General features: G+C 39.4%; 2 protein-coding genes across 3 annotated transcripts in view; one reads left to right on the top strand and one right to left on the bottom strand.

Moving 5' to 3' along the window:
• Nucleotides 1-8,832: 8,832 nt before the first annotated feature.
• On the top strand, nucleotides 8,833-15,533 carry lin-52 (DREAM core complex component lin-52). Its single transcript, XM_083113727.1, has 4 exons — nucleotides 8,833-9,052; nucleotides 12,399-12,476; nucleotides 13,880-13,978; nucleotides 15,255-15,533. The coding sequence occupies exons 1-4, from the start codon at nucleotides 9,010-9,012 to the stop codon at nucleotides 15,392-15,394; spliced, it is 360 nt and encodes a 119-aa protein (XP_082969853.1). The 5' UTR covers nucleotides 8,833-9,009; the 3' UTR covers nucleotides 15,395-15,533.
• Nucleotides 15,534-20,936: 5,403 nt separating this feature from the next.
• Nucleotides 20,937-24,266, bottom strand: part of LOC145981080 (putative methylmalonate-semialdehyde/malonate-semialdehyde dehydrogenase [acylating], mitochondrial) — a 49,277-nt gene continuing 45,947 nt past the window's right edge. For both annotated transcript variants that reach the window (XM_083114208.1, XM_083114207.1), the window contains exon 11: nucleotides 20,937-22,526. In XM_083114208.1, coding sequence (XP_082970334.1) covers nucleotides 22,425-22,526 — 102 coding nt within the window. In that variant the 3' untranslated portion in view covers nucleotides 20,937-22,424. The remainder of the gene's footprint in view (nucleotides 22,527-24,266) is intronic.

Below are 24,266 nucleotides of genomic sequence, written 5' to 3' on the forward strand. Positions count from 1 at the left end.
CATCAGTCAACTATTGACAAATTAAATGGCGCGACGGGGCGGTCGGTTACACAAGAAATGGAGCACACTTTGACAATTTATACTAAATATTAAAGAAATGAAATGGAGCTTCTAACCCTGAATGCAGACAATTAAATTTGAACATCTGAACATGAAATTACCCTTTTTTATAACAATACCAAAACAATTTTTAGACGCGGAAGTTAGGTTTGGGTTTTCCTGAGTAACTTTGCGAATAAGTGAGACTTCGGCGTTAACTGTACGGTGTTGATACTAACGACGCACGTTTACATGGACATGAGACCCTCTGAAGTATACTGTACCAGACTCTGCTACATGGCGTGGTCATTCATCTCTCCTGGACGCGGGACTTGCACACGGTTCCTTTGTGGCGAAATTGTCCTCCGAGGTCGATCGCGACGAGGAATAATTGCGACGACATGGTGTACTTGCACCTCCTCAGTACTTCGGGCGTTCCTCTTGTCACTAGCGTCGGGTGTACGTGGTCTCGCGCCGGTTCGGAATCTCTCTGGTGACTGGCTTCGATTCGGCGTCGTTCTGGAAGCGTCGTTCTGGAGTCGTCCTTCAATCTCTCCCTCTGGCTTCGATCGGCGTCGTTCTGGAGTCGTCCTTCAATCTCTCTCTCTGGTGACGGGGCTTCGATCGGCGTCGTTCTGAAGACGTCCTTCGGGCTTTGGTTGGGACGTCGATCTGAAAGCGTCCTTCGGGCTTTGGGCAGTGTTTGGTTTTGGCGTCGTCTGACTGGCTTCGGCGTCGTTGCAGGCGTCAGGGAAGCGACGCCCCCCTTCTCTATCTTCTTTAGCCCTCCATCCTTATGTAGTCCGCGCTTGGCAAAAACAAATCACCGCGTAATCTTCACCAAAATAAGGCGCACACTGGTAACTCCCTATCCGCAATTCGCTCACAGCACGTAAGGAAACAAAGTTCACGGACACAAAGCAATGATCACGCGAGAGTGTAGCGCGGAGATGCTCTCTCTATGAAATCCGGGTAAAAACTGTCTCTGGAATCATAGTACTGCCTATATATAAGAGATTCGAATTCTTCCGTTGAAAAGGACGCTCAGGTAGCTTGGCTTCGCTTTTGGAGGAGATGCGAATGACCTGTGTCCATTGTCTTGAAAGGCGCGGTCGGCGACGCGTCCTGGATCCTTGCAGGCCTGGGCTCAAGCTGGTTTTCCTGGTCATCCGTGAACATGGGTTCGAACGCCTGCTGCGACTCGAGCCCGGTAGCGGCGAAAATAATCTTTCCTTATCTCCGCGTTGGTGCAAATATGTCATGTTCTAGGCGGCGGCTGTCACTCAAGAAAAACTCGTCCCCAACTCCCGACGTCTGGCTCGGATACAAGTTTATTCACAAAAATAAAATCAAACCTCACACTTTCTTGTTTGTGCATAAAATGAATCAATAAACAAAAAATAATTTATATCGAACTGCGTTTCACATGTCACTAGATACCGTGACAAAATGACGAAATTCTAAAGGAGAACACGCAACTTTCTTTGTAGCGCATCGGTCAGAAAGTTTCAGGAATATGGATTTTCAAAATACATTTTTTCACATGTACTTTGCCCCCTTTTAAAAGTAGCGCGTTTTCAATTATGTTACTAATCATTAAAAGGATGCCTCAATACCATCTTGGAGGATGACAATTATTATTTTCCCCCTCCTAAAAGTAATAATATACTTTCGCTCTCTGAATCTCCCATATAAATGCTAGGGGCCGTCTGCTTCAGCCGAGCTCACTGCTTCTCCGGTGACGTCATGCGTTCGTGCAAGATCGGCAATCTTCGGATGGCTTTACCTAATCTCTATATTCCTTGAGTCACTCTATCTGTTTCCAGCTTTAGAACGAAGTAGGTGTGGCCAATAAGTTACCGAAATTTGTATTAATGCGCGCGGTGCCCACTTTCTATTCGCCAGCACTTGCCCCTCCCTCCCAGCGCACGTGTTAGCTTCAGTGTCAGTATTTTCCACAACGTTTCGAAACTAGAGGGACTTTTAAAAATGTGCAAATTTTAGTTTTTAAAATGAACACTGTTGTAAATACGAGAGATGAAGAAAATATAATAAAATAGAGGTAAACACTTACCAACAATGTCAGTTCTTGTCAATGGTAATATACCATGTAAGAAGAATTCACGCAGCTGTCCATTGTAGCGGAGTGGTTATCACTGTGTGCTACGACGCCAGGAGTCCCGAGTTTGAATCTTGGCCTGGGCATGGATGTTCTTTGTGAGTGTTATTTCATCAATTTCACCATATCACTCATCCTCATCCTCGCGATTAACCAAGTGTGGCAGAAATGCGAAGTAAAATAAACCAAATGAATCATGCAATAATTTAACCAGCGTAGACACTCATATTCATGAAAAAAAGAAACAAAAAAAACATCCACTTTCTTGCTGACGGCAGCAAGTACAAAATCGGCTAAAATGTGCCATCCGCATTTTTGTTCGGCTGAATTTCCTGGCGGACCGCATAAATGCTTGTTTTTAAGACACCTGTTCAGAAGTTAACGATTCAACACAATACTCTGGATTCCCCGCAATTTTGGTATCGCCACTTGTTCAAGGTTTCAAATGTAGATGTTTTGTAACACTTGCTGTTGAAGGCACGCAATATTCAATGATACTTACAACCTATAAACACTACGCAAAATCTCGAGAACCACCACACTGCAACGGAGAGGAGGGCAGGTTTTGCAGGGTCGAGGGGAGGAAAGCTATAAATAGCCGTATGCTTGAGGGTAACAGTCAAAGAGAATACTTTGGTAACAGTGTTTCGGAAGATTCTTGACCGCCAGAAGTAGTGTCTCCAACTATGTTAGTTCTTCCCTTATGAATTAGATACAAGAAATGTGAAGGTCTTATTACGTACACGCGTGTTGGAACATTAATAAAACTTTGTAGTTGCAAAGTTTGCTATATAGCAATTAGATACGATAACAGCTCTGGAATATTACCGAATTGTAACGATGTTTCTATAAAGGTCGGGTAGCAACACTGAATGGCACAGTTTGCCCATCTGGAACTTGTGTCCCCGCCCTCTACGAATTCCTTCTTGGAAGCACTTGCCAGTGTATGCATCTGGCATTTTTCTTTGACTAGCTGGGGGAATTCAGGTTCCTGAAATCTGAGCATGTTTTATGTGGGAAGTAAAGGAAAGGAAGCGTAGGTGGATCATTTAATAAATGCTAAAGTAACATTCCGTACGATTTTAAGCATCACTGGTTGTATTCGCATCAAGCACTTTGGCTTTTTCAAAGGTTTCCCTACAACCTTTTGCAGTGTGTTGATTTTACCATTCTAGATAAAAAGCATGAAGTTGGAAGTAGTGTGTGCGTGTTTGTACTATATACATCAACACGTGTGTAATCTAGAGATTCCCATGTCAGTCAGTGTCAGTCTAAATCATGTTTTCTGATTCTGTCTAATGCGGTGTTTCAAGATTATAGACTTTACTTAATATTGCGAATTTGAAACACTGCACAACACAGAGTGACTGACAAGTAGCTGGAATTTCGTTAATTGAAATGAGTGAATGTCACCGTAGGTGCTTTACTAAAGAATGGTTATGAATTCATAAACAAGGATAAGGCTAGTAAATGCTTTGAACAGCATACAATGCTGTATTACTCTAGATTCAAGACGGCATTGAATGGACTATCTATCAGGGTGCAAAAGGTCTGCGGAGGGACTACTGCCAGAATCCACCAATAGGGCTGCACTGGCTTTCTCTAGAACAGTGGTTTCCAACTTCAAAAGGTCCGAGGGCCAAAATTATATCCAGCAGTTGATAGGCGGGCCGCATTTTTTTGGGGGGGGGGTCGGGATTAAAAATTACAAAAATTGTAAGTACTGAACTGAAAATGTAGTACTTTCGCATGACTTAAATTTCTAAAATGAGGCAATAAAACAATGTAATTACAAATCAAAATTGTATAATTACAATTTATTTCACAAAAACCCAATACTTATTGATGAATTGAAAGAAATTAAAGACACACCATACAAATAAGAATCCTTCATAGTAAGTGTTCAATGTGAAAATTGAGCCCGATCTGCTTCTTTTATTAAAGTTGTATTTGAATTTCTGTATTTGAAAGTCTCAGAAGGTGAAGCAGTGAAGAATCTGCCAGTCTGCTTCTGTAGCGGTTCTTGATGAACTTCATTGAAGAAAAAACACTTTCACACGTGTATGTGCTGCTGCCCAGAACTACGAAGATTTGGAAAGCGTTCTTTTGAAAGGTATTTGAAAAGCTCTGGCACCTTTTCTTGCCTAGTTTGAAGGAACACATCGCCTTGCAAATCACGCAATTCAAGTTGGAGAGAAGCTATTTTAATTTTCAATCTTACGTTTTTTGGAGATATTGCTCATTTCGATATTTGCACAAACTTTAACAATCAGTCACAGTACAATCCCAGTTGGAACACTGGAAATTTCTTCGTACTTCGTGCGTAGTAAAACAGATCTCTATAGCGCCTCTCTGCAGTTTGTTTCTGAACAGAAAAAGTGAAGCCTTCGCGGAAGCAGGCGAGTTCATTCCACATAGCGAAGGGATGGAATGCATGGTGTGAAGAGAAAGTTACGTCACTTTAGATTCTGCTGATTATCATTATTGACTGCAAAATCAATTCTACCTGTGATATTGTCTTTCTTCACAGAGCATCCGTTCCTTCAGTAAAAAAGAACGTATTTTAATAAAAATAAATAAAATTAATGTATTTTGCAAACTGGCTTCGCGGGCCGCAGAAAAAGACAACGGGGGCCGCATGCGGCCCGCGGGCCGCCAGTTGGAAACCTCTGCTCTAGAACACGTGCTTTTGTTTACATCCACTTCGTAGTGGAAAAAAATTGACCACCAGTATCATATGCGATTATATGAATGAATCACTTTTGTCCTTTGGTTGATTGATTGATTGATTGATTTAGTTTATTTTACTTCGCGTTTTGTGCCTCTTTGCTAATTTGCGAAGATGGGGATGAGTGATGAAATTGATGAATGGACATTCACAAACAACCAAGCCCGACCGGGATTCGAACCCGGGACCCTTGGCGTCGCAGCGCGATGTGCTAACCACTCGGCCACAGGGTCGGGCACTTTTGTCCTTTGGCTGTTTATATATATATATATATAAAGTTATGGTATCGATATGAGTCTTCGAGCATATGCATAGAGAAGCCATATTAATGGAGGAGATAATTCTGATAGAAGGGAAGAGAGTGATATAGGAAATGACATTTTTAAACGTTGAATACCTTTATAGAGTGTGATTATTTGGTGTGATTTGTTAATTGGAGAAAATAGGACATTCTAGGAATAAATGTTGCGCATCACGATTTTCATTACCACATTTGAAATTTTCTTGAGTTTTGATGTGTATCTTTGCTAGATGTGCTGGTGTACAGTCTTAACGAAACGAACGCATTCAACGAAAATAACTGGACTCGTGAATCAGACTCCTGGTCCGTGCGTTTGGTGAATCTCGTTCTTGTACGGAATGCGACTTTTGGGACAGCATAATGAAACTCGTTTAACGCGTTAAACTCGTTCGACTTTCGGAACGGGGCCATTGTAATGGAGATGTGTGACGTCAACGAACCCAGCATAACTTCTTTTTTTTTTCTTTAGCATGCTTCCAAAAATCTTAGAATTTTTTGTAGCAGAAAGTACTTTACATAAAGGAACGGATGCCCTCCCGTGTCGACCCATTCGGGAATATCACAGCGCAGACTATTTATAGCGAATGCCAGTATAACTAGCTTAAAACGTTAAAATTGTGGTCTGTGTACATCTACAAGGTGAACAGAAACTGTAGGGACAAACTTCAGGAAGTTATTCCTGACAGGTAAAGGAACAAAAAAATTCATATCAACATATGTCCGGAAACGCATATTTGCCAAGGTAGATGGCACTGAAAAACGACATCAACCTCTCATAACAACACTCACAGTGTGCTTTTTTGTGTTGTAGTTTCTGTGATTGAAGCTGCGTCAAAGCACCATGGTCCGTTATTCATAGCAGGAACACGCCAAGGTGGTCTTCGCATACTGTCAAGCAGATGGAAACGGTCGAGAGACCGCACGGATTTATCGAGTCACGAACCCGGACAACAGCACCACCCAAACCACAAAACCTTTGCAGCCATTTATGGGCGTTTGTGTGAGCATGGGTTCTTTCATACAGGCGAACATGGAGGGCAGCCGTGGCATGTGCGTACAACAGATCTGGAGGAACATGTGCTGCACGATATTGAGCTCCAGGCAAGTGGCCCGCCAGCATGGTCAATGGCGAAGCGTGACATTTTTACGTAATCATCGCAAGACTTGCCAAATGTCAGGGTCAGTCTTTCAACCGTGGAGGGGGAGGGGGAATTTCTCCATTGATAATGATGATAACAGTGTTCGTACAGACGTGTGAAGTTGAGATGGCCAAATTCATTTTCTTCTACGTTGTATATGATCGTAAAATAAGGAAGACTAAACTTTCTTGAATTCTACCCGAAAAATGGAAAAATTGTTAAACGCGTTTCTCCGAAATCCGGGTAGTAAAATTTCCGAATCGAGATTTTAAATTTTCCGGAATCCTGATGTTGTTGACCATCCCTGGTGTGAAAGTAAGATATGTTACGGAAAAGGTTCTGTCTAAGTAAGTATGTCTGTCATCTCGAGAACAAATATCTTGACCAGTCTTGTCATTCGTAAGCATAGTAAACACAAAACAAAGTTGAAGTACTTCGTGTTTTGTAAAGTAAGAACATTATTTTCAGAAAACGATATTTGAACCGCAGGATCAAAAGAAAGAAAAACATTGAAAAGGAGAAATACAGTGAAGGAAATACAATGGATCCAGAACTGCTCTCCCCCCCCCCCTCGAGCTCTTTCTTGTACTAACCGCGGGGAAATTTATGCTCTTGCTTACTTATGACGTCACTGAAAACCTGCCATGTTTGTAAACAAGGGGGCTGAAAAAAAAGGCATCTTATGACCAGACCTTCAAGAGCGGGGGAGAAGCGGTCGAAGGACCTTTAGATTCGCAGACCTGCTGCGATGAGTTGGCCCGCCTGACACCATTGCACTCAACAGGAAACGTAGCGGGACGGCTGGGCACAGGGGTTAGAACTGGACTATCCTTTCGATTCGCTAAACTTAGCGAATCTCTTGAGTATTTCTAACTGTTTCATGGCGTCGAGTGACTAATTTCGCTCAAATATGCGAGTATTCTGACTTATTTTTTTTACTTCTTCTCTAAAATATTTAAAAAGCATTTTTTTATTATTATTTTGCTTTGTCATCGTCGTATCTCCCGATGACCGGACGCTTCGTCTTTGAGCATGGTGTAAGCCAAGCGACCGTGTTGTGCATCCTGCATGAAAACCGCTACTATCTCTATCACCTGCAACGTGTGCGGGGATTATCACCAGCAGATTTTCCGGTAAAAATTCGTTATATCGGAGACACATTTCTTCATTTTTACAGAAGAAACTACTTACGGAAATGAGTTTCTCCAAGCTTTCCAAAGTTCGTCGAGGTATTTTCTTTCATCGTGGAATCTATTTGACCGGTAAATCATGTATTTTTCAAGAGAAATATCTCACCGACGCACAAGTCCCATTCCTTTCGCTACGTGAACTGCATGCTGCATACGTTTGATAACGTAAGCCCCTGTTAGTGTTTCCAACCCCTTATTTTTTCATTATGCTTGCCTAACCTAACCTTATCGGAAATGGTTCGTGGAGCTATCCGTCAGCTACCCGTACATAATGTAAAATTTTCACACGTGACGAACATGATGGTAGGTATTTTTCGGTGAAGAGGGTTGGAAACACTGCATACCCACAACGTGAGTCATGCCCGTCATATTGTGTGTTACAGAAGCGAAAATAGGAATCAAAGAAATCACTTTGTATGTGAAAAATTGTGTTTGTTTTCGTGTAAAAAGCATAATGGCACCTTGAACTGTGTTCCGCAATACACAATTGGTAAGTACGAACCATGCGAAACACAAAATATCCAATTTTATTGTGTCTCCGATATAAGGAACTGTTACCGATTTTCCTGCAAGGGAATGGTTTTATCGCTGGTTTTTGCAACAGGCCACCACCATATTGGAATTTCTGTCGTCAGTCCTCTTCACCGATGAAGCAACCTTTGGTAGAGATGGCATCGTCAACCTACACAATCGGCATCTGTGGTATAGCCAATCCTCGGGGAATGATTGAATCGTCTCATCAGCAATGGTTCAGCATCAATGTTTGGGCAGGGATTATTGGCGACCACCTACTTGGACCATATGCTCTTCCACAACGCCTTAACGCACAGACGTATCTGGATTTCCTGCAGAACACTCTGCCTCTTTTGCTTCAGAATGTGCCTTTGGCAATACAACAGGTAATGTGGCTGATGCATGATGGAGCGCCAGCCCACTTCCGCATTATTGTTCGTCAACACCTCAACATCATCTTCCCCAGAAGATGGATCGGATGAGGAGGCTCTATGGCATGGCCCGCTCGATTACCAGATTTAAACCCCCTTGATTTTTACGGGGGGGGGGGCATCTGGAAAGTGTTGTGTATGCTGAGCCAGTTCCTGATGTGCAGACCCTTGAACATCATGTCATTGTAGCCCGTGACGCTATTCGGGTACAGGCTGGAACATTCTAACGAGTGAGGAAATGCATGATGCGACGTGTGGGGACACTTCCATTGCATCCCATGGAGGCCACTTTGAACACATGTTGTAACATGGATGAAAGTCCACTGTCCATTTCCAGACATATGTTGAATGAAATGAACTTTTTTGTTCCTTTACCTGTCAGGACTCACCTCCTGAAGTTTGTCCCTATAGTTTCTGTTCACCCTGTATATATTTCATTCCTACGTTCTTCCATGCATTTTGTTCCCATTTTTTTTACTGCGGTGTTTTTCCTAATCAGTGGGAAAAGATAATCCAATCGATTCTGCAACACTTTGCACAAAGCAGAAAATGAACAACATGGCTGACGGTCAAACCGGGAAACTTCAATCAGGTAAAAAATATGGTCTTTCGTCATTGGCGTTGCTTTCATTTCATGTATCTAGTAATATAACGTTTCTATAAATGAAGCTTACAATATTACCGTAACTACCCTTGTTTTATTGAATTGTTAAGCGTGAAGGAAGCTGTTCATTTTCCCCAACGTTGACGCAATGAATTACCTTGATTGGATCAACAATGATTTTGATTTACAAACTGCGCCTAGTGTTCGAGTTTGCTTTAATACAACCACTTGACGTTTATATACGAAATATGACAGAGGTATGGGCATCTTAAACGAGGTAGGATTTTTACCAAAGATCGTACTGAAATAAGGGTAACAGTTCGGTATATCGGAGACCCATTAAAATCGGATATTTTGCGTTTCGCATGGTTCGTACTTAACAATTGTGTATTGCGGAACATAGTTCAAGGTGCCATTATGCTTTTTTACACGAATAAAAACACAATTTGGTACTATTATCGTATGAGGGAAACACGTACGAATCATATATTTCGGACTTTTTAACATTGCTAACGTGTTATTTTCGAATGTGGAACATTTCCTAAAGTGAAATAATGCATGTCAATGTCTATTTCTTCTATTTACGAGTACTTACTGTTACGTGTTGTTTCGAATCTGTAACACATTATGGCCGTGATAGTGTACTGGTTTAGGGGGTGTTCTGAGAGTGTTTTGTCGATTTATGCAGTGTTGCAACCTCGTTCACCGGAAAATATCTACTTTCGTGCCCGGATTTGAAATTATGCTAATACGTCACAAACCATTGACGTTAGCCCCACAAACCATTGATGTTAGCCCCAAAAACCATTTTCCAAAAGGTTAGGTTAAGTTAGGTTAGGCAAGCATAGTTAAAAAAAAAAATTAAAAATACTCGACACATCGTGTTCTAGTGAAAACACGGCGAGGCTGAAACACTGACTACGGGGTTGCATCATCTTAACACACGGAACATTGCACTCTCGTGCAGAAAGCAAATGGCGGGAGCAGAAACAGCATGTCGGACAGAGATTTTCGCAGAAAACAACACGTATTCACATTAAAATGGATCAGTTCTACATTCAGGAACTTCCACAATGCTAAAGAAAATGATTTCCGTAAGTACTTTCTCCTGTAAATTTGAAGTAATCCGTTTCCCTCATACGATAATGTTACCCACAATATTTCACATCATCTTTTTTAGCAATAATTCATGTTTTTATATATAAAAAATATTGCAATTGCCATTGCTTCCATGTACGAACCGGATGTTCCGTGCACTTGATGATGTAACCCAATGTCATTATTTCCAACCACCCTGTGTTTTTTCATGATGACGACGTGACCCCAAATTTTAGCTATGCTTGCCTAACCTAACCTTCCCGTGAATGGTTTGTGGGGCCACACAGGAAGTAGGCATGTTTTGGTTTAGAAGGTTGGAAACACTGCGTCACTCGACGAAACACAAGCACGACGCGCGATGATCAAAAACGCTCGTGCCATATTGTGTCACACAAGCAAAGAAACAAACAATAATAATTACTCGTAATATGAAAAATTGAAATTATTTTTGTGAGAAATTCATAATTACACCTTATAGAATGTTCTGCAGTGCAGAATAAGTAAGTAGCAATCTTAAAAAGGATGAACTAAATGAGTTATAGGTGCTTTGAGTAAATGAAAGTAGTACTGTGTTCCAATCTCCTTCACCGAAAAATACTTACTATCATGTTCGTCACGTGTGCAATTTGTACATTATGCACGGGTAGCTGACGGATAGCCCCACAAACCATTTCCGATAAGGTTAGGTTAGACAAGCATCGTTAAAAAAAGGGGGTTTGAAACACAGACAGGGGGTTACATCACCAAACGTATGCAGCATCCGGTTCACGTAGCAAAAGCAATGGCACTTGTGCGTCGGTGAGATATTTCTCTTGAAAAATACATGATTACCCGGTCAAATATATTCCACGATGAAAGAAAATACCTCGACGAATGTTGGAAACCTTAGAGAAACTTGTTTCCATAAGTAGTTTCTTCTGTAAAAATTAAGAAATGTGTCTCCGATATACCGAACTGTTACCGAAAAAAGTGTATGTAGGCGTATTCTTTTGGAGTTTTTTTTTTTGTACATTTAAAAGCTCAGTTAAACCAGATTTTAGGTTGGTTTTCATTTTTTCAGTGCCCGAATGGGCACTCATATTTGCGAATGTATTGTAAGGCTTGACCTCTTATTGTATGATAAGACTTTAAACTTTAAATCCATTCACGATTAGGTTTTCTGAGCATATATTATTAAAACATTTTAAAGCGTTCTTTTTCATTAATACTGGATCATTTTTTAAGTGTTTTTTAAAATTTGTTTTACTTTCTAATAATTAAAATATTGGCTGTGACTATTTCCTCCAGGTGGTGAGAATAGCATGTAGCACTATTTTTGCCACGTGCTGAGAATAGCATATGTGGCTATTTTCACCAGCAAAAGTAATTAGTTGAATTATACCATAAAATTGTCTTTTATCTTACTTCCTTATTATACACTGCTGGACAAAATAACCGGACACTTGCATTTTTTGTGATAACACATAAATTCTGATTCGAAGGCTAACTAAATGTTGCAGAAATTATTGGAAATAAGAAAACCTGAATATATTCAACAGAAAACATATTAAAATTAACGACTTAGTGGCATTCCTAGGATTTTTTACTTTTTTTAGTAATTGCAATTCAGATGTCAAATATTAAGGGGTCCGTTTTTTTTGTCCAGCAGTATATTAATTGGTACTGTTGCAGAACTTACTGTTAAGAAGTTATTTGAAATGAAAAGTGGGTGCAACTACTGCCGTCGCCAAGTGGTGAGAATAGCAGAAAGTGCAGAAGACCAGAAATTACATGATCAGGTGTTCTGAAGTAATTTTAATGCTAATTGCCCTAAACCTGGCCTGCCTAAGCTAAGAATGAAAGCATTTAGGAGCATAATACCCCTTCATACTTATGTTATGTGAAATGTTAGCAGCACCAGTCCATATCAGAACACCTTGCGGTATTTTTCCAACTCCATGGCATGCAGAAAAAAATACTAGTCTGCTGCATGAAAATAAATGCAAACTGACGTAAGGTTCATACACATCAACAACGAAACAATAGTACAAACATTCGTGTAGCAAGCCAGGTCAGGTTGTAGATGATGCAGACGCACAGTTTAAAATTTGGTGAAAATAGCTTCACCACCTGGTGAAGATAGTCACTCCAAAAATATATTAATAACTATTCAAATGTCTGGATATAAAACTTAAGAAGAGCATTCATTTATTTATGACGAATACTTATAACTTGCATTTTTCTTTTTAAATTTTAGATTCGTTGATTGATTTGGAAAGTTTGTTGAGCTCGGAGAAATTGGATAGAGCATCTCCTGAATTATGGCCAGAACAGAGTAAGTGGTTATAAAGTAATGAAGTTTTTGTATTTATGATTAATGTTGTACGAGTATGTTACGTTGTAACACTGCAGTGGTCATGCAGAAAAAGTACTTGACTTTGGTTGTGTGGATCACTCTTGTGATCCATCAAACATAATGTTTTTTTACCCATTTATTTGTCAAAATTTATCTGGTTTGACAGTGATAATGTCCTTTCTAAAGTGTTCTGCTTAACTTAACAACAACAATAAAAAAATAGTTGTTTCACTCAATACATTACACGAGAAAGATAGTACTAAATGTTGTGAATTACATTTGAGTGATGAACTTAAACAAATATACACACAGCGTTTCTTAGAATCTAACTTTTATTAATCTCTTTCTGCATAAGAATTGGAGACCAGTAAGGTTAAATATATGACCATGATGGGGCAGAGCTTGGACACTGTCTTCTTATTGGTTCACTTTGGATTCTGGTATTTTATTGCCGGATATTGTGCATTTAGCGAGAAGTGGGTTCCAGACTGAGCTGGAGTCTCATGATCTTGAGATTTGTGCTTTCCTGGGAAATGACTAGGTATGGCGTCCTTTGCTCATTGGTCCCAGTATCCGGCACATTTGACTATGATTTTGGTATCTACAAATAAAATCCTGAGGCCCTCAGTGATGCTGTGTTCTGCTTGTCCTGAATTTTTTGGTTGGAATAATCTCATGTTGCATCCTGTTTGTTCTATATATGGTGTCCCACATTCACATGGTATACAGTATACTCCTGGAATACGGAGTTCCAGGTCGTCTATTACTGAGCGGGGTGTGCAGGATCCCAAAAAGTTGGGACCGGGATCAGGTAATACCGAATGGTCATTTTAAAAAGTTGTTAAATTCTCAACGTTTTCTGCATTGCAAGTGTCTGGAACTTATCGGAAATTGTTTGTTTTTATTCCAGAAATGCAAAATAACCACTTAAGTTGATTCGGGAAATTTCGAACATTTCCGGTCCCGAAAAATTCCCGATTTTGTCAGGAAATGGAAAATTTTTCCCATCCCGAATGTCAGGATTAAAAATTCCCATCCCGGCCAAAAACATTCTGTCCCGCACACCCCTAGTCTTCAGTGGTGGTCTGTGAATGGTCTTCACTCCATGCCTGGCAAGAATTCTGCTCAACTTCCCGGAGGTGTGTCCGATGAATGGTAAAACTGTTGTAGTGCTGCATTCTTCTCCTGTGTTGCTACAAGCAGAGAGTCTATACGGTGTAGTGAGGTTTGTTTATTCACATGTGCCTTTCCTTTCCATGTGTGTGTATACGCAAACATATTTTTTAAAACTTGTAGTACATAATTATTTAAAATTACTTCCATGTTGTATGGATATTGGGTATTTGCAAATGTGTTTATCATATGTTATTTTGTTTTCACAGTACCTGGAGTATCAGAATTTGCTTCTCTCAATACACCCACTAACTCACCCCAACCATGGGCACAGGGCTTGGATAATGAGGATATCAACCTTCTGCACCGTAAGTATTTTGCAAGGTAGCTAAGTAGTGAATGAAAACTATGAATTAGAAATAATTTGCATATAACATGCACCACATTTTTCGTACACATATTTGAGAAAAAAGCTATATCACTGAATTTACAGTATTTTAAATATGAAGTAATGTGTGTGTGTACTTTCAACAAGAAATCGTCTATTTCAGAACAGAAAGTTTCTAGAAATGAAGGTAATCAATAACTGACTATCGGCACGTAAGCCACACCTTGTGTTTTAGACAAGAAAAAAGTGCATTTGATATGCCAGCAAATACGTAAATTAGCAATGTAAACATTAGTTATAAAACGATTGTGAATGTTACATGGAAAATCAACTAAAAACATAGCTATGGGACCATTCACTATGTTTGCAAACTACAATAATATAACAAAATTTATTCACCTAAATATGATTTTTTGCATCTTTATTACATGTGTGAAATTGTTTGTGCCTCTTGCTTGTCACTATACACAGATACCAGTGTCCTTTTTTCTATAATACACATAAACTTTAAAGTAAATACATAGGAGAGTCAGAAAGTAACCTTAATAATCTTTTAATTAGCAAATATGTACAATAGGATAAGAAACTGTCACTTTTCAAAATAGTCCTACCACATTGAATGCAGGTGTGCCAGAATCGCTAGGTAGATGTGTCACTTCTCCCCTGAAGTACCCTGAGAGAGATGTTAGCTCTCGAAAGTGTAGAATCCTTTCAACAACTCACCTGGTCTGTAGCCTGAGAGAATCTTTTCATCAATTTAAAATTGTTTGAAATATTGACTATTATTAGTGCGTGAATATTCAACTGCAATTAACAGTTTCCGCTTCAAAATATTTAAGGATTTCATCATAATATTAAAATATGTTATGCAGTCACGAAATACAGGTGATTTATGACACAATATTGGGGCAAAATAAAAGTAACTTCGAATTTTGCATAATTTTCATAATTAGATTCCCCTTAAACTGCTGCACAAAAGGTCATGTGTAACACCTAAGTGCTGGAAAATTAGTGACGTATCGACTCAACCCTAGTTTATGTCCGTAAGAGTATGTGCTGTGCTATTTTGCACTAAATTACAGGCTATTTGTAGATAATTTCATTGATAAGTTTATCAAGAAATCGTGTGACAATACTGATTGAGTGCCTATTAATCTGTCTCATTCCTATTTCTACACAGTGTTTCTTCATATTTTATAAATTTTTCTTGCATTAGTATGGAAGTCAAGGCTCTTCTTCCCTTTATTCTGTTTCAGAATTTGGAAGTTTGACAGCTGCCGGTTTGATTGCTGAGGTGAAAAAACTGCATGATGTTGCATATCAGCTGGGGCTTGAGGAAGCAAAAGAAATGACTCGTGGCAAATACTTGAACATATTCATCAAGAAACGAAGATAAACCATGTTTGATCTGTTTTGCAATGTCATTATAATGTTATTAAGTATCGGTTGTGCTTATATAAAGGTTTACAAGCATATTTATAACAAGTAAAACTATATTTTTGCTTGAGTTAGAAATAAAACCAGTTGTTTTTGTATACAAATATGTGTTCTTTGTAGGAATTTACTTTTCCTCCCGTACATGAAAAAAGAAGTAGTGTTCCCCTTTGCTTTGCACCATGCCATAAAGGCATATAGGGGGTGTGGAATTAGGGCCTTACACTTTCTTGATCACGGCCGAAGGTGGGGGTGATGTGACCAGCACCATGCCGCTGGTCATCTTTACCCTCCAGGTACCCACTTTACACAATGCTGGATGGGTGCCGGAGCCACTTGAACAGGTGGAAAAAAAATCCCGGTTCTCCCCCATCAGAGATCAAACCTGGGTGTCTCACATGGTAGTCAGATGCCCTGACAACCAAGCTACTGCGGCTTCCATACATATCCTAATTATTTTGGTTGAGAATTACATGTTTGGAGTAAATCCAATGGAAGTTACAATTCAATTTTATGTTTTTTAATGCACCAAGGTTAAAAGGCTTGAAATATGGAAAATTAGTTTTTTTTTAATATAAAGGTAGGTGTGGGATCTATATCCAATAATGTGTGGCCTCTGACTAAAGTTTTTTTTCTTTTGGCACGGTCAAGTACACTTTTTTCAATTACTTCTGATTATAATTTCCATTATACAGGGTGTTATTTTAACCCATCCGCTTACCAATTAAATGTTGCTTCAGAATCTCTAAAATACCATTTAATTTTTTTCTCCACTCGCTGATTCTGCAGTGCTGAATTTAAATTTAAATGCTAATTTCTCGTAATCTATTTACCATATCCACATGAAATTTTCTAATAGTGTAAAACATAATTATAGTAAATAGGCAAAGATGTATAATGGAATTACAAGTTGAAGAAACTTACCTACAGTGCAGAAGGAATAACTTGGCAGTGACGTCATCTCCCAACTTCACCTCTCCTTCCAGAAGCGAAGGCTCATTCGCTAGAGTGGACGACAAGGTGACGTGCAAACCAATCGAAATCATTCCGAGACGGGTGATGCAGGTGTGTAAACCCCCACACTGTTACAGTAGTCTTTCGAAACAAACCGCAGCTATGAACGAGTGATTGCAAGCCTTTTTTTTTTTTTTTTTTGCTGGATTTGTCAATGAGCAGTGGCGATGCAACAGAAATAGTTTTCAATGTGTATAAGTACTTTGATTGCGATGAAAACAAAACCACAGATGTTCGCAAGAACGTCTGTGGCGACAGGTGTAAGTGAAAGATCTGTGTGGAAAATTTTGAAGGAGAAAGACTAAAGTGTTGCGAGTGCGAGCGGGGAAACCATTTCCAACGCCGGGCAAAAACCGACCGAACGCCCAGCAATGTGTCACCAATCTGGATTCTTTTGATGAAGCAGTTGTGCGCCAAACAATCCATGATTTATACACGAAAGGCATTGTTGTCACCGTACATAAACTGATGAAGGAACTGCAAGAAAATGTTTATTTTAAGGGTTCACATTGGTCGTTGCGTATGATCATAAGAAATTTACGGTTCAGATTTAAAAAGCACAGCGTAAAAAGCAGGAAGCTACTCCTTGAACGAAACCGCGCAGAGAGCAACTCCGCCGGTCTTTCATTTATATGGATGAAAGTTTCGTGAACACACACCACACTATCCCCAAAGAGTGGCTGGATTCCAAAGATTCGGGGATGGGGGGGGGGGGGGGGTTAAAAGTGCCAACAGAAAATGGTCCCAGGTTTATTATTGTGCATGCCAGTGGTGAAAGTGGATTTGTGGATGGGGCGAAGTTAGTGCTACTTTCAAAAACAACTTATGGGGACTATCATGGGGAGATGAACACTAACAATTTTATGTTGTGGTTCGAAGAACAACTTCTTTCCAATCTGCCCCCAAACTCTGTTATTGTGTGTGACAATACTCCGTACCACAACAAGTTAGTGGAAAAAATCCCAACATCAAACAGCAGGAAGGATGAAATGAAGTCGTGGCTGTCATCTCGCAATATTCCGTATGCAGAAGGTTTGCTGAAAGCCGAATTATATGAAATAATTAAAATAAACAAACATAATAAACATCTAGCAGTGCTAACATTAAATTGAACATTGGTAGTTTGCACCGCGATCTTTACTGCTCGTACTCTTACTCGTGCCATGATTCCTTTCATAGTAGTTGGCAACACTGACTTAGCAGGGAGTGACATCACTGCCAGGTTATTCCTTCCCAGTTGTAGTAGTGGTGTTTTGTGTGATATTCCTTGAAGCAATCAGGCATATGTAGTGCAACCTTGCACTTCTCACATTCCCATCTGCTGCTGGACTACTTCTTGTGGGCTGAACAAACTTTACTCTGCCTTGATGGGTTTTGTTTCACAGGATTTGGAGGAATCTGCTGAGGAAAATGAGCCCAGTTGGCACTCTGAAGTCTTAGGGGGTATCACTTGACGGGTGTCCTCTTCGTGCATATTTAGGTAGTTCAAGTTCCTCCAACATTTGTTCCACCACTAACAGTCTGAACTCATTGTACTTTGGATTTTTCACATGTGTAATCTTTCTGTACATGACATAAAAGTTATAGTGTCAAGTCTAGCATGCAAAAAACATCTTCTTGTAGGCCTTTAGGTAATGGTGCATAACTGGGAATCATGCTAGTTGTTGGTCCATCTTGTCCACCCCACCCATACCCTGTTGTACTCAATAACAGCTTTTGGCATTTGTATAGGCAGCTTTGTTTTTCTGTTTACTTTGCATGTGTTAGTCATGTAAATATCATCGTGCATTGTAGACAACATTGATACTGCTCTATGGTCGATCCACTTTATGACAATCATCTTGTGGCTGAACATTGCAGTGGCTTCACCTTTCTTTAGTTGCAGACTTTTTAATTCTTTGGAAATCTTTTTCCTGTTGAGACTAACTGTACCCAAAACATTTGTATCTGCAGCTAACAATTTATCACAAAGTGTTGGGGAGTTGTACCAGTTGTTTAGGTACAATGTGTAATCTTTGTGAAGCAAGGGTTCCATCAAAGTACAACTGTTTCGTGCTCAGGTAAATTTTGTTGGGAGACTTGTTTACCTGTATAAACTGGCAGCAGTAACTGCTCCAAGATTCGCAACTTTATAATATTTTATGCCGAATCTAGCTCTCTTGCTGGGATTGTATTGCACAAATGAAAGCCTACCTCTACATTTGACCACTCTTGATAGAAATGTCTTGTTCTGGAGCGTACATCTGTTGAAATTTATTATTTAGCTACTCCATGGGTTGCCCAATCTTTTCTAATTTATCTCCAGGGCGAATATCATTATTATTTACAAAATGTAAATAGCGCATAATCGACAAATACCTGTTGTAAGGCATTACACTGGCAAAAAATGGGTGTTTCAGGAATTTTTCTGGCGCTCGAATAGCTTTGTAAACTTTCTTTCTTTACCTGCAACTGAAGAATACACAAACAAAAAAATGTCTTTATCTCATCGGGAGTTGTTGCATACCATTTTGCATCAATACTATTTGATTGTGCCTCACCATTTTCATCAAAATGTATATTGTTGTTGGCATAAGTGTTGTCTCGGAGCAGACACTTTCCTAAAAATCATCTGAGGAATTTTTTTTAGCACCTCAGATGCTGAAGGAGAATCCCTAAGGATAGCAAAACAACACTATTCACACCAGGCATACCTGTAAATTGTATTTTCATTGGTGCATAGTTTGGTGTATAAGTTTCGGTTTCTTGGTAACAAGTGCCACACACCACCATCACTTTCACTGAAACTGGAAGACTGTGAGTCACTCTCATCATCACTACATAAATACAGGTTTTCCTCTTCATCACTGTCAAAAAGCAAGTTTTCATTTGCCATATCAGGAACCAGTCTCTTATTAGCCATGATTGCAATGAAGACAAAACACTGTATGAAAATTTGGAAAAATAATTTGCCTCAACTGCATGCAGCAGTATGAAAAATTTAGAACATTTTCCAAAACCTAAGATACAATCGGACTGCAAACTGATGCCATCTATTGGGGAAAACACGAATTACAAGCACAAACTTCACAACCTGTCGGAATGATGGCTAGGATAGGCAGGCATGTGTCAGCTCAGGCCGTTGATTTGACAACTAGGTAAGCAGATGCACCACAAACGCACAGAGTACCTCAAAACCAACAACTTTTCTCAGTAAAATTTTTATCATTGGTGCGTCGGCGAGGAACACATCATCGCTTCGTTTTACAACAAGCACCCTGCAACCCTGCCATGCGCTGTTTCACTGCAGGAAATTACATCACAGATGTGACGGGTTGGTTGTCCGCATACATGCGGCAAATAGGCTTTTTTTAAATGCCTGTAGCACCAAAAGGATGCACCAATGATAAAAATGTTACTGAGAAAAGTGTTTGTTTTGATGTTCTCTATAATTTTGTGGTCCTTCAGAACCATTAAAATGACATCCTGTGTATTATTGCTCATTTTTGACAAGAAAAAAAATTAAAGCTACAAATACAAGAAAACAAAAAAATATAAACCTTGTGTAGAAACCACCACACTATTTTTGTGCGTGAAATATCTCTGAACATTGCACCTCTTGCATTTCTTTCTTGTTGCCTTTACACATTGCATTTGCTTTGGAAGTTTCTAAATGATGAGATATGCCATCAAAACACACTTCAGGCATTATTCTTGAAACTTTGATGCTTGGTCTTCCTGCAACGAGGTGCTCAGTAATATAAAACTGCGTGTAGTTTTGAACAATGCATCTTGTAAAGTAAATGCAATATCTTATTCACCTCTCGCAGTCAGTCTGTAAAGCTACCATGCATTGGTCATGGAGATATTTAGTAGATAAAGTATCATGGGCCAATACAATTTCTTGTTTCTAATATTTTTTTGATCCATGCAGTCAACACTTTCCTTATAAGTATTTTATAGAAAACACATGTCCTCCGCCATGGCCGTGCGGTCGGTGCTGTTCTTTGCGCTCAGACTGCGGGACGGCTTGTGTTCAAGTCTGCCTGGGTTCAGGGCCTGTGTATAGGACTGGTAGCAAACCAAGATCGTGAGGAAATTGAGGAGCTATGAGTGAGTACCGTAAACTGGTCTCTGAAATCTCCTACAATGGCTGGGGGTTCGATGTGCTAACCTCACGTCACCCCACTTCTGGTTGAAGATCTCCACACCTCTAGGTAGGATCGTGGGAGGGAGACTGGCAGTCGGGAGATAGGCCAAGGCCCTTTCGAGGGCTGACGAGCCATGGGTTATTTATTATGTAGATAACACATTCCGGTTGCAGGAATATGTGCCTTTATTAGCATTACTCCAGTGACTTGCCTGTCCTGGGAGCGACACACCAGAGACAGTTAAAGTATGGCCAGTTCGATGACATGGTTGGTTTTCACTGGCCCAGTCCCGTACTGTCTGTTCTTTTGGCAGGAAGCTGGAAGCCTTTGCCCTACAACTACAATTGAAACATGATGCGATTGTAACAGTTTTCAATAGAATTTATATGCTGCAATTTTCATCATTACAATAGAAAATAACCATTATACATAAACTCTTATTCTCATTATAGTTTATATACACTTTGTTTGCATAGGAAGACTTTTATCATTCTCAATAGAGAGGTACAACAGACTTTCAAAAATAAGTCTCACATTTTTAAGACACCTAACATACGTAATTCATTCTCATTGAAACAACATTCATTCAAAAAATCAACCACACAGACTTACCTATTACCTTTGGCAAAATTCTTTATGCAAGTATAAAATAACGCTCTTGCCATGCAATATACAGTTTACATTATACACAATTACTATTATTAGTTTTAATATAAACACAACAGAATTTCACCAAACAAAAGTTTTGGCACACACAGATATATAAAAAATGGGAATGCATAGTTACTTTTGCTATGGAAGTTATTAATTTAATGTTGATACTGCAACACTTACTAGTACATAACTTATGTTGCTGACATCCTTTAGATTGCACTGTTAACAATAATGCTGAACTCAGATGCGCTGACACTACTTTTACATATTATTTACCTGCTATAGAAGAGGAATGGAAGTTACATGACAGGAAAGAAGATTTTATCAGCAGAAGCAAAGTAAGTGAAGGAAAAATACAAATGAAGAACAAAAATGAACACATGTAATCTTGGAAAACATGATAAAAAAATAAGAAATTTTAATTATCTTGACACACAAATAGCTAGTTTCCAAATTACTTAACCGTATTTAAAAAAAATGATGGCACAGTTGTTGTTTGAACAAACTATTAGTAAGTTCAGAAAAATAACTTAAAAAACAATGCATGGCACTTGAATGTCCTGTACTATTAGTATCAATACAAACACTATAACAATTGCAGTCTTAGTATGTCTTAAACAAGTTAGTAGTAAACAAAATATAATGCACAACTTGATTCCATGTACAGACATTATTTTGAATGTCAAAAATGGAAGACAGTTTTATTATTTGATATCAATACGTAAGCTTGTATCTTGGTTCCAAGTTCTATGATGCAACAAAGAAGATGCAACTGGAAGACAGTTTCATTTACACATTACAAAAATATTGCATTACAATACATACAAAAGTCTTCTACTTTCATCTAGTAGTGCAAAGCATTAACAAATACTTAACAATGATTCATACAGTGGTACTGCATACTACTGACCAAAAGTTTACAAGTATTGTGAGCATACCTTGACATTCAGACATGCATGTACTCACACTCCTACCCCCCCCCCCCACACGAACACAAAGAAACAAAAACACGCTCCAGAACTTGACTGCCTTATGCTGATCACGGTCTCATCAAATTTCAATCATCTCTTCCCACAGTATCACCATGTAGTTTACATGACCAAAATACAAACACCTGAGAAGTAGCAAGCAAACATGTTGATCCTAGCAAAGCAATGCACGTATTTGAAAGGTTTACATTAAAGAGTCGGCCTCTTATTGCATGACTGGCATCGAGACAGCAGCCTTTGTATGAGTCACATCAGTTTCTCGCCACAATTGGGTAACAGTTTTTGTCTGCATGTAGAAATTAAGGCCCTGCAAGAAGAAGATAAAGTATTTTTAAACATTGTATCATTCCAAGTTCTTCAGAGTAGTTATAAGCATTAGACCACGGGTCAGTCTAACCATTATTCTCTACAGAATAACACACATAAACCTTACTGTGCAAGATTAGAAAGCAAATTTGCTATCTGGCAAGTTGCACGTTAAGTAGGTTAAGAAGGAGTGATGTAGTGCTATTCATTTTAATAGTACTGAATATACAGTATACACGGAAGAGTTGAGGTTAGTGGATAGTTTCAAATACCTAGGAAGCACAATTGAAAAGTGGAAGAATAATTAAGGAGGTAAATAGAAGAGGACAAATGGGTGGTGGACTATATCAAAGTGTTCGAAGATTAATATGGAGCAGGGAGAAATGCAAGAAAGTAATATATAACACATACTATGTGGCAATAATTACTATGGAGCAGAGACTTGGACAACGACCGAGAGAGACAAAAGAAAGATGCAGGCAGTGGAGATGAAATTTTTAAGGAGTATATTGGGGAAGACTAGAAGGGATAGAATAAGGAATGAGGAGATCCGACAGACAGTGGGTGTGGTTAAGCTTCAGGACAGGATAGATCAGGCACAGATGAGATGGTTTGGACACATGAAGAGGATGGATGCAGAAAGACTACCAGTAAGAGCTTACCATGCACAAGGAGTGGGAATAAGGCCAAGGGGGAGACCAAGATATCGGTGGAAAGAGCAGATAGCGGAGAGTGTTAGAAGAGGACAAGATTGGAACACTGTGGAAAGAGAGGAATGGTGGAAGACCAGAAGAAAATGGAGAGGCTCGACTTCTATGCCGATCCAGCCAGAGGCAGGAAACAGCGAAGGATGTTGATGAGTACTAAATAGGTATAGGCCAATGAAATCTGCACCCTCCCTCTCTATAAGGAATTTATGGATCCCTCACTTTAAACCCTTTTTGCGGCAAATATGTAATCCAAGCTGTTTGCCACCTATTAAGTTTCATGTTAAGTAGGTGGGAACAATAATATTGAATAATATCATTGTATTGACTGGGAAAACAAGAACTCACATACCAGCTTTAGGAAATGTATTTCACTTTTATTTTAATCTTAATTGTGTAGAGAATATAGTTCAAGTAATTTTATTGTAACAAACGATTTAAAAAATGTACTTTAAATAACAAACATTTATAGTAGTTTCAAAGGAATCATGATAGATGTATAATGATAATTCCCTAGGTAGTAGTAGAGTAGGTTTTAGCCCCACCCCTTAGCACATGCTCTATATTCTATTGCAACTACCTATCTACTGGAGTACTGCTTAACTCTCTCACTGTTAATTAAAATGAGTATACAGTGCAACCTCAGTTTTACATTTTTCAGGGGATCAAGGTGAAAACTTAAATGCAGAGAAATGCAAAATCTGGGAACGTAAAATTGGAACTCCACTGTAATCAATATTATTGCACTACATACACTATGTTGCCATCCGTCACCGGACACCCCATACCAGTACGTTAATCTGGTCGCAGCACCATATCACTATCGTGTAGGGCCACCTTTCGCCGCAATGACATCTGCAACCCTTCGAGGAAGACTTTCCACAAATTTGCGATACGTGTCGACGGGAATATTGCCCTATTCCTCCTGCAAAGCGGCAAAGAGCTCGGTGGTGTGTGTTGGGCAGCATGGCCTGGCTCTCAAGTGGCGCTCCAACTCGTCCCAAAGGTGTTCAATGGGGTTGATATCTGGACTT

Source organism: Lepisma saccharinum, chromosome 28 (genome assembly GCF_977018435.1).
Source record: "Lepisma saccharinum chromosome 28, izLepSacc3.1, whole genome shotgun sequence".
Classification (NCBI taxonomy): Eukaryota; Metazoa; Arthropoda; class Insecta; order Zygentoma; family Lepismatidae; genus Lepisma; species Lepisma saccharinum.